Below are 18568 nucleotides of genomic sequence, written 5' to 3'. Positions count from 1 at the left end.
TCCATCATTTCCATGTACGGCGGGAGGATGAAAAGCAGCCGCGCGGACGAAATCATTTTCATTCTGTCTCGCGTTGCCCAATATGTGGTTAGTTATGCTTATTCAAGATATGTAAATGCTGGGCCAGGAATAAAAGGAAAGGCTGGAACACGGCGGGGCGCGCTCAGGACGCTCCGTCGCCAGCGAGCGCGCGGACTCCACTCCGGGTTTTGCGGCTCCGACCATCGCAGCGTACACCTTCCCCGATTCACAACACGCCAGCAGTGCTGCGCAAGCAGATGTTCCTCCTCTGATGCCAATTATTGCAGTTTTCGCAATCGGAGAAAGGTATTCTTCCTCGCGACGGCGGCAAAGTGACAGGAAGCGAGAGAAACTGCCTCCATCCTCGGCTCGGGGAGAGAAAGAGAGAGAGAGAGAGAGAGAGGAGGAGAGTTGGGAGCGGAAAGCGGCTTTGGGAGAAATAACAGTACAGTAAAACCTGCGGCGCGAGCGAGGCGGCAGTTTATTTACCACACCTGTGATGCGTTGTTCTGAGCAACGGAGACGCACGAGCGGGATACCGATGGCCACGGCGCGGCACGAGGATATGTGTTGAAGACTTGGGCGTTGTGAAAAAGAGACAGACAGGCGTTAACTGCTACTCCCCGGACCTTTCTTCGAAAAGCTCAGCGGTCCCCCTCCGCTCCCCGTTCCTGTTTTTTTTTAAATTCTTTGAAACTTGGGCTTAAACGACACGAAGATGCCCTCACTTCTGGGCCCCTTTGTCCGCGCCGCGCTCCTCGTGCTGTGGCTCGTCTTCGCCGGCTTCACCTGCACTGGTGAGTTATGGCGTTATCGCGCACGGGTTAATTGTCCTGTTAATTTGTGTGTCTTATTCGCGGGGGGAAATGCGCAGTAAGTAGCTTCCACGCCGAAATACGACGCGTGATAAGTTGTTCGCCATGTTGATTTGTTTGTTTCTGTCCTTGCCGCGCGTGACGGAGCACGCTGTTGGCAGCGGTTATTGTTCGCTAATTTGCCAGCGCTAACTCCCGTCAATTAGCCTGCGCCTTCAAGGTTACACGTCTGACTCCGTAGCTCCTAACATGTCCGCCAAGGTTAACACTTGAGCCGAGCACTTACTAGTATCAGCATATTCAATTTAAGCCCTTTAAAGCAAGTTGGGGCGACACCTGCTTCAAAGAGCCACGAGCCTCCGTGCACTTTAAGGCCCGTGGACCTTTTTTTATATGATAGACTGTATCATAAACAACGGCCGCTTCATTTTTGTTAGTCTGTGTCAAACACAAGCGGCAAAACGAGCCTGTAAATCTTGACGACGTGCAGCCCGGAGCAGGTCCGTGCTCGCCGCGGCTCCATCCGTCCGTGCAGCCCCGCTGCTCCGTTGGCTGCGAACGGGCTCGTTGAGCCCCACGCGTTTCTCCGCGGTCAGGACTCTTTCCTGCTGCATTCGCAGGACGGTGACAGCTTTACGGAGTTGCTCGACGACCTACTCGCGCTGATGACTTACATTTTATGATGTTGCCGCGTGGCCAGACACTCCCGATTGCATGCAAATGCGTTTGGATGTGCAAGGCAATCACTAACGGAGGCTGGAGCAGCATGACTGGAGAGAAGTTTCCCTGAGTAGCAGCAAAAAAGCCATTTGTGGAAAAATGTGCCCACATTTCCTTTCTGTTTCAAACACTATTAGATTATTTATTAAAAAACTCAAATTAGCTCATACAACATGTGTACAAATCCTAATTATGACACTCGTGATAAATATAAACCCAGTCATCCCACTATAGAGTGACTTGATTGTTGATTTCCCATAATGCACCTTCTCAGCATTTACACATTTAGACTATTATTCCAACACTTTACTCCATCTCCCAGATGCTAACCATCATCTCTCAATGCCCCGCAGTTGGAGGCTGCTGGTAAGTGTTCAGAACAGGAGGATTTCACACGTCATTTGCCTCGCGCTTATTTTCGAACCGCTAACCTTGCTTTGGACAGAAGACAAACATGGGAAAGTTGGTGTAATTTGTGTCTCTCGCTTCAGGACACGGAGATGATGAATTAAGAGGGGGGGGGGTTCTCTTGCATTAATTAGTGTATAATTATGAATATATTAGGTTTAAATAAACAGTCGTGCTCCGGGGACGTCGTATATCACGCTAAGTAGGTAGCAGTGCGCTGGTATTTGCAAGTCATTTCCTGATGCATGTTGGAAGTGATGTTTTGATGGGTTTGCTGGTTAAAAAGGATTTAATGCTTGTACCATGAAGTTGTTTGGTGTCCCTGTGCTTTCGTTTTGCACTTCTGGCTTCTTCTGGATGCCACGGCCCGTAGCTGAAGGCTGATTTAAGACCCCAAACTCCCATAGGTGTGATACTGTTTGTGTCTTTGTTTGCTCTGTGATAGCCTGGTGATCTGTGAAGGGTGTTTCCCCTGCCTTTCATTCAGTGCAGGTTTTTTATTCTCTTGTCTCTTTTATACACCGTTTTAGTAATGAACCTTCCTCCTTGTCTTTCACTCTGTCATGTATTCGGTCAGTACAAGCATCTTTCTAAGCTCCTATCACAGCGGACAGGCTGCTTTACTGTAATAGGACAGAGGAAGTTCCTCAAATGTATTGGGAGGTAATTTGGTAGCCAGGTCTTTCTACATCAGGACCGGGGCCGCCTCTGCCCAGATCAGTCGAGGTAGCCTCTGTAGAGAGGCAAGGCGCTGACTCGGCATTCATCGCTATCAAAAGCCGACTTGTCTTTTTTGCAGGGAAACATAACTCAGTCAGTAATAAAGGTAGGCCTGTCAATCTAGATTTGAGCTAGCTGAGCACTTTGCCTTTTCCCTGTGTTGTGAGTGATCTGACGGGCTGGACATAGGGGGTAGGTGCGCTCTCAGCCTTAGGAACAAAGAGACTGTACTGCACTGTGTGCGCACACAGGGAAAGCAGTACAAAGAGTTGCATGCTTTTGCAGCAGAAGTGCATGGCTTCCGCTGGTCTGTGTGCGCACATTATTCTGACTCCTGTTGCTTCTCTTGTTTCCCTTTTTATTTAAACTTGCCCTGAAGGTTGCGCGTTTAGTCTCTTGTTACCTTTCTGAAAAAATAATAACGAAACCCAGGTAGCCACGGATAGCTAATACAAAAATCTGTGAATTTTCTGTTCTTTGTTTTTCCCTTTGCCCAGTGAGAGCGTTGCCAAGCAATTGTTGTCTAGCTTAGTGAGGGAACATGGGATTTGGTATCAGGCATCTTCCTACCTGTGTGAACAGTCACCTCAGAGTAATTTCCGCGGGGTGTAAACCATATGATGATGCAAGGAGGTGGCCATTAAATGACAACAAGCAGAAATCTATTGCATAATACAGTCATTTGCAACTTGCACCTTCTTAGTACAGTAATACAAAGGATTATTTTTTTCAGACTTCCCATCATCCTAATGCGAATCATCCCAAAGTTGTCTTTCTTGCAGTAAGTTTTGTTTCTCCTCATTGACTCACTAAAGAATGCGATAAGGAGAGCAAAAGACAAGAATTAGCATAATTTATTGAGGGGAATTGCCTTCTGGTCAAAGAAATTTAAAAGCACTTCATTTCTGTCCCATAGATAATGCATGGCAAATGATCGCCATGTATTTGTGGGAATGTAGTTTTTTACAAAGAAGTGATAATTTAGCAGAAATTCTTTTTTTCACCCCCATTGGAGATGAATTCAAATGACACTGATGATTGTGACACAGTGGAGGAAAGTCTCACGGAGAGGGTTTCATTTTGTCAACTGCTGATACATATTCAGCAAATTGGCATGATGTAAAAATGCATAATGTATGATGTAAGGAGGCAAATAGTCTTTAGAAAAAGCAATCAGGATAAAAGTATATGATTTCACTCTCGAGGAGTTCAGATGTCTGTTAGGAAGCCTGTGCCTCTGAATTTCAATTGGACTGCATCACAACGGAAAAACAGAATTGAAATATCTTTGTTGCAAAACAGGGAGGAGCAAATTGTTTAAGTTTCTTTCCATCATATTAATTTGTTTGTTAGACTAAAAATGGATTAATTCAACTACTTGGCCGCAGTCTTCCAAAAATGTATTTTTGTGGGTTGATGTTAGTGAGATTAATGGAGGCAGAGATAACACTTCAGCATAAATGAATAAGAGGTAAACAGTGCATGTCAACACAGATTGGCTTTAAGCAAGTAGGAGCACGCTCCATTTGGTGACAAATGCCCGGGTGCCTTATCTGTAAGGGGACTATGTGCCTGCACGTATCCTTTGCAAATGGCAGTCTTGAAGAAAGGGAAGGACACAGGTGTGGCCGAGGACACGTGGAGGATGATCCTTGCAGAAGGGAGGCATTGGGGTTATTTTCTGCAATCTGTGCAGAGGCTTTGAGAAGCCACTACATCTCTGTCAAACTCTGCCCTTTTGTTCCAATTACACCGTTTCTATGATTCAGGTCTATGTGAGAGCACTTAAGGTTTGAAGTTGGGCCGTTTCCACCCTGAAATGAAATGCACAGTAATCACTATCTGTGCTTTTCTACCTAGGTAGCATAAAATTGACCTATCAGCTGTGAAGTGGGATGAGATTAGCCCACGTCCCACGGGTAACCTGGAGCATAATTCACAGAAGGCCACGGCATCTGACATGGTATCAGCTGTCGGCAGATTGCTCCACGTGTGTGCTGTTAGGCTTCTGATGCGGCACCATCCTGTGCCACCAACCCGCCATCGTGTCCCAAGGCCACCAATGAGTCAAGGATGAGCTTGTCGAGCTGAGTTGGGAGTCTTTCCCTGGAGGGTCTAATCGAGTGTTATTTCCCCAGGTCATCCTGCTCTCTCTCTCCTAAAACCTGATGCAGAGCTGACCTTGAATCTGAGATGCTACTGTATTCTCATGCTGAGATGTTTCACCTTGGGATCGAACAGTGAAGCTTGATGTTGATATCCGCAAGTCAGTCCCAATGAAAGATGTTAATGTTGCAGTTTTCTTTCCCAGAACTTCTTTTATGGACTGACTAGAACCCCAACCACTGAGCTGGACTGTTGTGTGCTTAAGCTGCACACAGTATAAGACACATGTTTGTTTTTAGTGCACATTATAGGCTGTCTGGCCACTTGCTCCGTGCACTGAGAATAGTGGTGTGTTATGAGATGTTCCCAGGTCCTTCCTCTTCTCCAAGTGATCAATACTCTTCTCCAAATGGTTAATTGGCCATCAGTCACTGTCAGAGGAAGTGCTTAGAAACCCAGAGGTGTCTTGGTGCAGCTCATAACAAGAGAGTGTCCAGTCCGCTGGGTCCTCTCCTGGCCTTTACTTCAGGCCAGGTGGCGGCTGGGGAGAGCACATCTGAATGCAATATGGAGAGCCATAGATTAATAGTTCCTTCGTGAGGCCACCAGGGAGCGATGTGCAGGCCACTTCCACTTCATCATATAGTGCACTGGATGGGGATTCTGCTCAAGACTTGATGGAAAAAAGATCTTTAAAACTCTGAAGGTCATTTGATATAAAGTTGCATTTGGCAGACTGACTCACGGCTTCAGTAGTGTCTAATCTACAATTTGTTTGACAGGCAAGTAAATGTTGTCTAGTGATGTTAGCGTGAAGTTGTCACTTTTATTTCCAGCAGCTTGTAGTTTAAAGTTTGAAGATAATGACATTTTTGTCTGTTTCTCCTCAACCTTGAAGGAAAAACACACCTCCAACCCGATGTATGGCTCATTGGTATGCTTAGCCCTATTTAGCAATGCCATGCAAAATACATAATTAGAAAACACCTAAGGCTACGCAGACATTCCTACTGGCGCTTGATTGGCAAGGGTATCTCAGGGAGGTCTGGCTTAGCCCGAGCCAGAATTTGTCATCTTGAAGTGATTTTGTTGACAAGACAGGAGGCACGGTGACCTTTCCTAATTATGTGTATGTGTCCAGGCACTGACGCCTTAGGCAAGCAATTCAACTGAGTCAACAGAGAGCTGACTCTCATTTGAGCCAGACAGCATGTTGTGTGATGTAGGGTTAGAATATGCTGGCTTTAGCAGCAAGCTTGTTAATAATTCAGAATTCATACATTCAAACATTGTTAATGTCATTTTGTGTTATAGTTTGTCCCCTCGCTTTGCTTATGGATACGACCAGAAACAAACAGACCAGGTCAGGTTAGGCACTTTCTCTATTGTTTGCTTCTTTCTTTTTCCAATTGTACCTGGAATCCTCTTAAAATATTCTAATTGTACTGTGACATCGTGCACGTAGATTCCCAGAGAACATGAACCATTTATTATCTACTTCAAATGTGTAGACACAAGTGCACAGCCTCTCTGATCTGTATGTAGGTCCTCTGTTATTGTTTTTCCCAAACAAACAATTTCCGCGTGTAAAATGGGGTCTGAACATTACACATTCAGAGCTTAAAGCCAGGCAGCACATTTTCCCAGCTAGGCCATCAGAAACCCGCGGCTCACAGAGAAGCACATTCAAGTCCTTTCTCTAACAGAATTAGTCGTGACAACACAGCTAGCACGGAGCAGAGACACTCGTTTTTAACAGGCCGCCTTGCACTTGATTATGGCTTCTTTGGATTTAAATGTCCACTGACAATTCATTGATGTTGAATCAAAGTGTGTTTTCACACCTGCAGTTTCTTGCAACCAGTGCTTGATTTTCAAAAGATGAGTACACGGCAGCACCGCTCTGCCATTGTTTTTGTTAATTAGCCGCTGCTTCCTGCAGAGTTGATATTAAAGGTTAGGTGATGTTAGAGAAACACAGTCTTGTGATGTTACCTAACCATTTACAACACTGCACCAACTTGATTTACAACAACTGGTTAGAGTTTGGTTAATAGTTGGAGCCGCACTGCTTTACATTAATCATTCTTCTTGACTAATGCAAGTATAAAACTATATACAAAGGTAGAAACCACCAGTGTGTCACTGAATATTGATCCAATCTGAGCTCCAGAAAACCTTCTTTAACTATTACAATGTGCAATCAAAGCCAGACCAGCACAAAACTACTCAGTTAGACTTCTTGCCCAGCAGAGTCCTGTAAAGCAAACTTTCCCTGTTAATTTAAAAACTTGCACCACAGCCTGTAACCATGTCAAGCTCTCGTTCTCCTTATACTGTAGTTTTCTGTTACCTTTGCCCAGGCATTGCTCCACTGTAAGTACAGTACAGTCCCCTCAGAAACCCATGTTGAATTTGTTCTATTAAGAGTTGGCAGCCAACTAGATTCAATATGTGCTGTTCTCTTTCAGAGAACACCTTGAACATAATCCATTTCAAAAACTGACAATGATGAATGTTTGATCAAGTCTACAAAAGTCTCTTGTAAATTAACTGCTGAAATATTTTCTTATCAGATACCGTACTGTGATTAATATTTGAGTCTTATGCTCAGTGTGTTGTGGATAGATGATGCTGCGCCTCAGAGTGAATGTTTTTTTTTTGTGCAGTGTTTTAGTTCTGTGTTAAGTTTCGACACATTGTAATGATTTATTTGAATGTAGCTGTGTAGTAGACGTCATTTGCTTTTAGCGATGGTGTGTGATTATAATCCTTGGGCTTTCTTTTTCACTGGATGTGAATACGGCATATTTGATGTGTGTATTAATTCCAGCATTTCAAGTCTGCAACTGTCAGAGTACAGTACACGCAGAGCTTCTGGTGACAGGCCAAACAAAGCATTGCTCATTTCAACGGCAATTAGGATTCAGGCAAAGACATTGTTTACTTAAAAATCTGGGTAAAGCCGGAATAAATGTGTCCTGAGTTTGTTACACCACAGTAAATAATAAGCCACTATTAACCACCCAGGCAAATCTGATTAAAATGAAATAAATCTAAAATTAACTATCAAACCTTGTCCTACCACGGGTCTGATTTATGAAACTCTTCATGGTTCATTTCGTCATCCTTGGTCTTTACCCTGTCTAATTAAACAGCTTCTAGCATCTATACAAAATGTTGATATGCTTATTATTATTGTGCAGCCGATCTTGGATCAGTCTAGTGTGTGCAGTCAGTTGACAGATATAAACTGACACCAGCATTAATTTTGGTGTGGGTGGATGGAGGCTATAATGCTGTTCTTAGTGTCCAAGTCTCCTCTGTCAAAAAGAAAGTATGATCTCACTGTAGCACTGCTCTAATTGATGTAAGAGTCTATGCTGCTACTTTAGCTTAATTTGACACTGAATAATGTGCATTCGCTGTTTCGCAGACTTTAATGTGCTTCTACAGATTATTGATTGTAGTTCTGCTGTTGCTTCTTCTGGGAGTTGGCACTGTTCAACTCGTTCAGGAAAAACAACAGCGTACAATTTGTTCATTTAATTAATTTGCCTGTCATGTAGTTGGGGCTGCAGACATCTGCTGACCACTAATCAATAATATAAGAAGTTATTTGTTTGACGCGGCTGTCGTTTATTGAATGTGAGCCCATGTCCAATTTCGAGCGGTGGCTGCACACTGGCCACTGACCCAGAGCAGCTCAGACAATACTGTTAACAGCTTCTCTAATGACTTCATCCGTCTTTCATTTCTAAATCACAGTGGCAAATTTTTACTCCCAAATCAGAAGATCCCATCACTCATAAACCAATGACACTATGAAGGATTATTCATCTCTATTATTCGAGATTTGACAATCTAATTGAAGCTGAAAAGTCAGTTGGGACATACACGGTGTGAAACCCCTGCAAAAATCATTAGTTCCATTTTGGGTGTTTATTTGGAGACTTGTGTTGATCTGTAGATACACTATCGGCTCCTATGGGGAGGTGGGATCGGTGTAATCTCTTGAGTGGTCATAGATATCAGGTGCCGCTCTTCAGTTTCTCTAATTTGTTGTCTTTTTCTTCTGAATATTGAGCAGCATTATGATGTAAGTTACTGGGACTGTCGGCCAAACGTTGTACATGTGTGATAATCAATGGAATTTAGAGTGAGGTCAAGTGAAGCAGACCCTTATTAGCCATTTTCCCCCACAGCTGTACAGATATAAGGTTTGTGCTCTCCATGTTGGATTTTAGTCGTCTATTTCCCACATGCAGATCTAGTGTGGATTTCAGCCTGTTGACAGGCCTCCTGGTTTTAATGTAATCAAAGAGGTAAATAGAAGAGTCATTGTCCAAAGTTACAATTCTAAAACCACTGCTCTCATAGAATCTGTCCAGATTCACAATAAACAACAAATGTATTTTGTGTGGGTAATTTAATATACTATAGCCTAATCAGTCTTAACCTTTTTAATATTGCTTTTTGAATCTTACCACTGGACTCCAGTCCCACAGGGATTCTCTTGTGGCATGTTCCTTCGGTCCAGCCCTCGTGGCACCAGAGGGCTCCACTGTGCCAGACTGATGTGGTTTAGCATGGGGAGGGAGCACTGGGTCCCCTTAATCTCTAACAGACATGACAATTTTATAAAGGCACATTAATCCACAATGAACAGGCTCTCTCTGGAGAGTTGGGGTTCGCTGTTAAAAGCAGGAAGCGATGTCGACTTACATAGGACCGAGGAGGGTGATCATTCGTCTTAGTTCTATATTGATGTCTACTGAGAACATGGCAATAAATGCATAGAGAACAATACATGCAGGAGAAAAATGATGAAGACGCATTTGATGGGAGAGAAGAGATAAGTCTCTTTATTTCTTGTTAGGTTGACCTAATTGCAGTATTCTGTGATTGACCCTGCTCTTTCACCTGTTCCTGTTTACAACACAATCAGTGCAGCTACTTAGACTTGAATATAATCAGTAACACCTACACTGTACTGTATCACAACAGTACAAACTGCTTCCTGACATTTGACACTAACATACAAAATTGGAACAATATGTCTGCACTTTAATTTAAAGCCATAAATAGATTTAATAATTTTTTTCCTTCTTTAAGCTGTCTCGTTCCTTTCAGTTACTTTAGAAAATCCCAGACTGACTCCTAACAGACAAGTGCCTTACAGTACATAGGGCTGTACTGTATGTAACTTGTAGTGTAATACTTTACTGCTGCACCACTGTACGCTCAGTGTGTGTACTGTCCTGTCATACGTTTCACTAACTAAAAAGCACATTACTACACGTTGGACTCTGTCTGTGACTCTATAACCTTTTCCATTGTTGCTGCTGTTCCTCAGTTGAAATCTCAAGTGACTCTATGAATCATCTGGTTTTATCTTTCACAAGTTTCCAAAGCCAGACTTCAGACCATGTCTCTGAATCACTCTCATTATATGTGATGGAAGTGCCACAGTGAGAGCTGTGAGGTCGGACATTCTATCCTGAACTAACTAAGTCCATATTTGTTATAATGTGACATTTAGTTTGATTCACCACACAGACCTGTGCTGTTTAGCTTATTTCGTAATTACTTTTGAATTCTCAGCAGCACACAGTACATCACACATACATCTTTTGGCTGCTATTTCCATAATAGTAATTATCTAATAACGTTTTTGACTGAGTCAGGTTATTCTTGTTGTTACACCGTTAAATCCTGAGTATTTCTATAAATTGGCCTGGTAATCACTTTAGATAATTGTGAAACTATGATTTGCTGTACAGCAGACGTCTTTTGTAATATTGCACTCTGCTAAAGAAGTTTATTTTCAGATTGTCCCACTCGTCTAAGAGACTCGAGATGAAATTTGTAAAATCAGCGCCATCGACGTGAGAAAGGACTACCTGACTTGGATAACACGTCTAAGCTCTCACAAAGGTGCTTTTCTCCTGCCTTGGCAGCCTTCAGCTTCCCTTTTATCAGGCTTGTCTTACCTTTCACATTCCATTACCTTAATCAACAGCATACCTTATCTCTCCTCACTCATTAAAGTAGGCTGAGAGTCTTGACAGTGGATGATTTGGAAATGTGATTTTGGTCCCTAGCAAAGTACAACTCAGTATTGAAATGGTCATTAAAACCCATCGCAGCATTGAGACAAGCGGCATAATTTGATTGAGATTCATGCGACTGTTTTTCATCCAGCATAAACTTCAACATTATCTGTGTCCATCCTCTGTAAGTGGCTGCCATTTTGTGTTAGGCCAGCACTGATTCACAGAGCCTCCACAGCTTAGTGGAAATTACCAAAGCCTAAAGCAAACAGCGGGGCCCTGGGTCCCACAAGTATGATGCAGCCAAGTAAACCCATTAACTGCTTATAGAGTGGGTTGTGGTATTGTCTCCATTTGATTCAATCCACAAATGAACCACTAAGTGATTTACTGCGTGTTTGGTTATGCTGAACCACCACACGAGAATCAAGACAATGTATCTTGCTACTGTACTGGAACCAAGTTCTGGATCCAAGTTATGTTCATCAAGTGCTCTCATAGAAGTGGTTGGAAAAAAATCTGGAAAATGCAAATTCTGCACTTGTCCATAATTTATCATAAAATCACAGTATAAGCATTTTACTTGTAAGATTTTGACAAGTCTGCAGCATTTCATTTTGGGGCACTCAGGCATGATACTCTGACTCTGAATTCTTCTATCCCCTCTCAACATATGATGCCCAACTGTACAAATTATTTGAATTGCCAGAAGGTGTTTGATTTATGCTGAGTCTGAGTTATCAGCGCCGAACAGGCCATGTAGCTTCCCTCTTATCAGCCGACCCAGCTGCCTGCAGAATTCCTGCATGTTTTTGAGCTCAGCCCTAAATGTGATGACAATAGTCATGAGCGGAACACAAAGACAAAAAAACTGCCACTTGCAGCAGAACGAGAGCCTCCTCCCTCACCTAATTTTTGTGTCAGATTCTCCTGCAGTATGTTTGACAAGAAGGCCTGGCAGCTTTAACGCCCTGGCCCAAATCAGGCTGTCGTGGGTGCTGCCCACCCCGACCCTGTCACACAATTAGCTTTTTGCTTTTCAGATAGCTAGAACAAAGGTGAACTCGGAAGGCTGGGGTGTGTTCAGTCAGAGTGAAGGGGTGTGTGAAACACTGATGGCTCTAGGGCACTTTCTTGACCAGAGGAGTCGTTAGCTGTCACTAAACATCACTGTCTCCCTGCCCACTAATGGCATCTCCAGATTGTGCTATAAGGAACAAAGCCTGGTTGTTTGAGATACCGAGGAAAAAATAGAGTGACCCCATTAGGGCTTCAGGCTGTGGTTTGTGACAGTGGCTGCAGACCTATAGACGTGTCATGACAGATATGAACCAAGGAGCAATTATAGGGTGATGTGCTTGAAGCTAAGCTGGCGGTTCCTTTTGACAAAATCAAGAAAAGGTGTTGCATGAATACAACAGCAAACACATGCTTCTCAACATGGGAACAGCATTAAAGGTTGTATATTAAAAAACTTGCAAATACATTGAGATGATTAAGCTAAATCTAGTGGTAAAATGTACATTTACTAGTAATCTGTCTAAAATTATATTTGTACTGCTCTCTGTTGTAAAATGTGTTTAACAGCAGGAGGATATTGACTAGATCTACACTGAGCTTTGCTTCCTGTCACGGAATCACTGAGATGCAAATTAAACGTGTTCAACAGATAATTTTTCTTGGGTGTGAACCAAACACTTTAAGACAGTAATGAAGCATAGTGGCATCCAGGACATTTTTAAACTACAGTTGAATAAAGTGTAATCAAAATCACCTCTATTTTGTGGGTGGCCCTGTCATTTCAGGAGCAATCCTAATATTAGGAATTGTTGGCTGTCGAATCCGAAGCTAATAGGATTTAAAAAAAAAAAAAAAAAAAAAAAGCTCATTTGCTATTTTTTTTCCTCACTGTTGAGTCTCATTATTTTTAGCTGCACATATAGCCACTGTCTAATGTAGGGGAAGTGACAGTAATGCCACGTTTTAGCTGCTGGTCTCCGCAGGTGATAATTAGGCTCCAGGTTCTTTCACCTTTGGCTAAAGTACCACTGATTTAAAACCCAAACTGTTTTGTAAAATGTGTGCTGTGTTTATATTTTTATTCTGGTGTTAATTTATTGTGGTAATGTAATTGTTCCACAGTACTGAGTCAAGTCTTAAGGAATAATGTGCAAAAGTCAGATTGTAGAATGTGTCATGTTTCTGCAAAGCATTGCAGGAGTACAATGCTTGGCATCAGCATTGTCACACAAGATCTCTGTCTCAATGACACTTGGAGTCAAAACACGAGCTCAGAAAATGTGAGCCCTCCCAGTGTCAAGAAATTGCTCTGTTTCTTGTGTGCTGCGGCTGCTGATGATTCAGACAGAATTATGAGTATTAGGAAAGTAACTTCAGCGCTATCATACAAGCGCTGCAAATATTCAGGACCAAGAGAGTTGACCTGTTTCTTTCTTCAAAGGCGGAGCGCCATTATCTCTTCCCTCGGTTTCCTTGGTCACAGCATGTATGCGGCCATGTGTCTAAGTTTCCCAGTGGAGGCTGCAGAGTCCCACAGGTTTAGCTGTAATACCCTCGTTAATTCCCTCTGTATGTCAGGTTATTGCCATCAAAGCTTATCCCCATCCTGCCTCGGTGCTTTTTTTTTTTTTTTACAATTTTTTTTCTGATGGCTTTGTTCTGTATCACAACCAGAGCCCTGCCCATCACCACACGCAGAGATACAGAAACAAACACACACATCTATAAATGCACAAATAGTAATAGCTATATAGCTTAAACGGAAGACGCAAATGATTTGATCTCATTTCAAAGTTGTGATCTGACTCAGATATTTTACTAGTTGGTTAAGTCGCAGCAGAACTGAGTTTTTAAAGGTTGTATTTTTAGACCGTTTGATCTGATATCTGATTGGGTTATTCTTGTCATTTATACAGTGTGAAACCTCTAAAGAACACACACACACACACACACACACACACACACACACACACACACACACACACACACACACACACACACAGTTTAAGATATAAACAGCAGCTACTGTAGTGATTACAGGAAGGAGCAGGCATCACTCATATGACTTCATTAAATGGACCCTTGACCCCCTGAGACGCTGGGTTGATCTATTTCCTCTTAGTTCGTTTTACTTTACCAGAGAATTGAGATTCCTCCCAGAGATTGTGGCTGCACTATCTCCTTATCTTTAATTTAGAAATGCAGTAGGACTGCACATGGGTAAGATGGTTATCCAGCGTGCCGGTCTGTCTTGTCACTTACATGTTAGCTCTGCAAAGGCCTCCTTTGGGACCACATAACTGGCTGTTACAGTACTTTTTAAACAGTTTTCTTTCTCTTTCCATTCCCTAATGGCCACTGATGGGGGCGTTGATGTCAGACATAATTTCCATCTTGATGCTTCTGAGGCTTCGGAGACCAGACATGTTGGGGCTAAATAAGCAAAAGAACAGGATCAAGCATTGGGAAAATAGTTCAGCGCTCGTAGCAGAGCGCCGCTGTTCTAAAATAAGCCTTTTTTTTTTTTTTGCTTTTTCCTAAGAGAGCTGCATGTTTGCATTGCGGCAAGGGTTGAACACACAGGGGCGGCCAGGAGCAGCTCCCCTGTAGCTGCGTCTTGATCAAGGACACTTCTGCAGGGTTGTTGGTAGATCAAAGCATAGTCTCTCTATCCACGAGGCCCGCTCTGCCTCCAGAATTATGTAGGTGGTTTAAGAGGGGAGGTGATCCTCATTCAGGATGACAGCTAACATTAACTTGAACAGCTAGAGCAACTGTTAGTTTATAGCAAAATATGTTTTGCAACATACTGTAGTTGACTTTTCCTGAAAAGCGCCTTACAAAAATGTTATCTTATTAGGAATTAAAGGATTTTTGAATGCTTTGAATACGCTGTGTTCCACATTATCAACTTGACGGGGATTTTACTCACCATATGCAATTAAATTTTTATTGGGCTTTAGAAATCTCCGTTTTGATGCAAGGTCTGCGTCATGATTGAGCTGTAAGGATGATGCCTCTAGAGCTTTCAACTTTACATTTGCCTTTCAGACAATTGAAAGGCAGAGAAAACGGTGCAATTTATCTAAAAGGAAGTGACTGCGATCAATAGGATTTTCATTAATTATGTTTTGGTACTGCAGTAAAGGCAGGATGTAGAGCTCCGATGAATGATACATTAGGGTTCCCAGCCTCTCCCTTACCCATGTCAATCCTTAGATCCAAAAGGCTGTCACTTCAATGATGCGGGAGCCCTGGGATGAGTTTGTGCACCCAGACCTATTTCTCCTTAATACCACAGCGATCTGTTTTGTCATTGTAGATTTCCGGCAGTGTCATGGCTTTGTGGAGGGGGGTGGGGGTGGGTGATACCATAACACAATCTTTCTGAGAGCTGAGTTTTATTAAATTATCCCTCACTCTGGTCCCACTTCGAAAGGTGGAGTTAAGCTGCTTACCTGTGGCCTTGAAGAATACATGAATGCAGTGTTAATAGTCCAGCAAGGAGTCAAGTGCACCACCTACACCAACATGGAAACAATTCATTTTCATTATTTACTTTGTAATATGGCCAAAAAACACCCTGCCTGCTCCTGTTCCCATTCCCCTTAATACTACAGTGACAGTCACAGTCATCCCATCTCAATCGCAACCCCAGTGATGACCTCTTTAAACAGCTAAACTAGTTTATAATCACATTAACATGCACTTTCACAACAGGCAATGTTAAGATGAGACACCAGGACACTGTGGTAACTCGCACAGCACAAAGGGAAAAGCTGATCAGCAGCCACGACAGCAGAAGGAGTAGGTGTACCCGCGACAGTCTGCCTCTAAATCCAATAAACCTCCCTGTGATACAGCTGTGACAGGTCAGCCAGATAATGCAACACAAAGGGCAAAACAAATGGGGCTCGCTCAGACAGGGTGCCTATTCCTCATTACGCCCTTGGCAATCACAGAATAAATGACCACAGGCCCACAGGTGCAAGCGATTCACTCTTTGGGCATATAGTCGTTTACATTAACATCATTTATCACGTGTGGTGTGGCAGCCTAATATATTAGTTAGTGTTTGCGTTATGCACACGTATCAGAGAGCGGGGAAATTGCAGCCTCTCCCGTGTCTCCGACCACCACACCGGCTTCGCTCCTGCGAGCGTTGGCAAGCAGCAGATGTAATAATTGTCCAGCTCAGAGAGTTTGCCGTTTCTCCCATCTGCTCTTTGCTGCCGTGCATCTGTGGGCCACTTGAAATTTGGGTTTCACTGTAATTTATGATTTTCCTGCAGCTGTATGCGTTTAACTGTACAGCCGACGGCGAGTGATCAAGTTTTGGACCTGCGCTTCTCTTACTTGTGCACATAAAAGCTGAAGTGGGCTAATTGCTTTTGAATTTTCACAGAAGACATAGTCGACTGCTATGTCGTCTCAGCAACACCAACATCTAAAACAATGGGCTGAAAAACTAAGACTTAGTAAAACTAATGAGGTTTATGAAGACAGAGTGGAGAGGTGTTTTGCATACGAGAAAGATAACACATTATTATTCTGAAATTAAAACATGCTCCAACATCACTGTTTGGATTGTTAAATTAATTCTTTACCCACAGCTTCCATCATAATTACTAGCTTCACAATCCACACGCGAAATCCGTGTCTTTATTGATTTAAATTTGAAGAACAACCGCCAGAGTAGGTGGGTTCTGAACATTATGCAGGGTCATGTAACTGACGATTAAATAATTTCTTACCTCCTGCAAAAACTCGTGGTGTAATTGAGGCTTACGCTGTTGTGCCCTTAGCTGCAATTTCTCACCTGTGTTGTGTTTGCTGGAGCCATCAGTCATTTGTCAGCTTGTCATGCTGTCCACGGGCTGCTGGGAATGTACAAAGAATGCATTAGCTTTTGTTTCCCACCAAACTGAATGAAGCCTGATGATATGCAGGGGTTTCCGCATCTCCACGCGCTGTTACCGTTCGTTCCTGCACCACTGCTAATTACCTCAGGTCAGACATGTTCAGTCACATGGTCTTGTCTGAATCCTGATGAGGATGAAAAAGGAGAAATAATAGTTTTACTGGGATCTTTCAGCTTCCAAATCCTTTAGCCGACACAGTCACATGCAATAAAAAATATAGAATTGAACCTTTAAAATGCTCATGCTCATGTTGAGATACTATAAAAAGCAGAAACAAGTTACTTCCTGCACTGTACACTGGCCGAAAGTCAAAGGCTCTCTCCTGCCTCTTCCACCTAATGTTTTCTCCTGTCAATAACTCACCCAGCTCTTTCCTCAGTGACGGACCAAAAAGCCGAAGCTGCTGAGAGTGTTGTGATCCACCATTGTCTTCTGAATCATATCTCCCTCTAATGGGTTGTAGTTCAAGAGTGATAGACAGTTCTGTTGCCGCAATCTTTCACTTCCCCGCTCATCTGACGACAGGTAAAGCAGTAAGTTAATAGAAAGTCTTTTTTCTCATTACTGGCTCCTATTGAAGCCTGAGCTCCTTGCTGATAGGACATGAACCCAGCTTCAGTTTCTTAGTTCATAGACTCCTGCTGTTTTTGTTCTTGACATCATTTGTCAAATAGTTTGGCTTTTATATATATACTTTATATATAAATAAATATACTTTTTTTTCTGCTTACTTTTTGTGTTTCATACACAGTGTCCTATACAGTAGCTCTGAGTACTCCAGTTGAATATGTTTCAAAATTTTTTCCCACTTCTAGAAACACGCACCCTGCCTGATATATTCTGAAGGCTGTGGAGGAGATTACACCAAAGTATGTTAACATTTAATCCATTATTATTATCTTGGTTGTCCAAGAGTCGAAATGTGTCTGTTGTTTTTTTTCTGATAAGCTGAAGTTCTCAATTTCCTTTTCATTGCCCTCATAGGTTATTTATTTACATTTACCTTTTATTTTGGTGTTGTTCTCGCTGGAGGTAAATGGCAATAAGAGGCATAACTGCATCTACAAAGATCCAGAGCAAAACTCATTTTCAGAGGGTTACAGGGTTTATTTTGCTTTTCCACCACAATCTTATCACTGACTCTGTGACTGTTTTCTCTTTGACCTTATTTGAATTCTGAGATAAGCATCCCTCCAGCAAAATTGGACCAAATTAGTCTTTTATCTGGTGTTTTTTTAAGGGAGTGCCTTTGTCACCATGTCGATCTGCCGCCTCATACACCGTAACTGTGCTCAGCTGCTGACTTGTCTCATTTACCCAAAAATATTTTGGTTACTGTTGAGGTCACACAGCCCCAGTGTGAATGCTTTTAATTCTTTATCTAGTGATGGTTGAAAGGGATTCCAACACAGTACAGTGTGTACACTAACAGTAGAAGTTGTTGTAGATGCTTGGTGAACTGCAGATTACATTACCTCATTAATCAAAATCTGTAAGGAATTTGTTTCTTGTTGGTTACATAAAATTACGAGCCTGAAATGTAGTGAGATCACGATCTGAGCCTAAGTAGGAATGACTTACAGTACATATAATTTAAATTCTCTCAGATGCTGGAATGGGGAATATCTTTGCAATTATGCACATATTTTGACATCACTATGTCTTATTATAAGAGCTGTGTTCAGTTTATATTAGATGAAATGAGCTCATGAGTTGCATTTCCTTTAATGCAAGAATTTTTTTCTCACAGTATGAATATCTGTTCAGTGTTTCAGAAAACAAT

At 42.4% G+C, this 18568-nt stretch overlaps 1 protein-coding gene across 5 annotated transcripts in view; it reads left to right on the top strand.

Annotated features, from left to right (window-relative positions):
• Window position 1: 1 nt before the first annotated feature.
• The window catches only part of unc5a (unc-5 netrin receptor A), a 105936-nt gene continuing 87369 nt past the window's right edge, over window positions 2–18568 (top strand). Inside the window, exon 1 of one of the 5 annotated variants that reach the window (XM_029165642.3) lies at window positions 2–818. In XM_029165642.3, the coding sequence (XP_029021475.1) occupies window positions 740–818 (79 nt within the window). In that variant the 5' untranslated portion in view covers window positions 2–739. The remainder of the gene's footprint in view (window positions 819–18568) is intronic. The other 4 variants (XM_029165641.3, XM_029165643.3, XM_029165644.3 and 1 more) reach the window with 4 other exon arrangements.

The sequence above is a fragment of the Betta splendens genome, chromosome 10 (genome assembly GCF_900634795.4).
Source record: "Betta splendens chromosome 10, fBetSpl5.4, whole genome shotgun sequence".
In the NCBI taxonomy this organism is placed as follows: Eukaryota; Metazoa; Chordata; class Actinopteri; order Anabantiformes; family Osphronemidae; genus Betta; species Betta splendens.
This window is presented reverse-complemented; position numbering and strand designations above follow the sequence as displayed.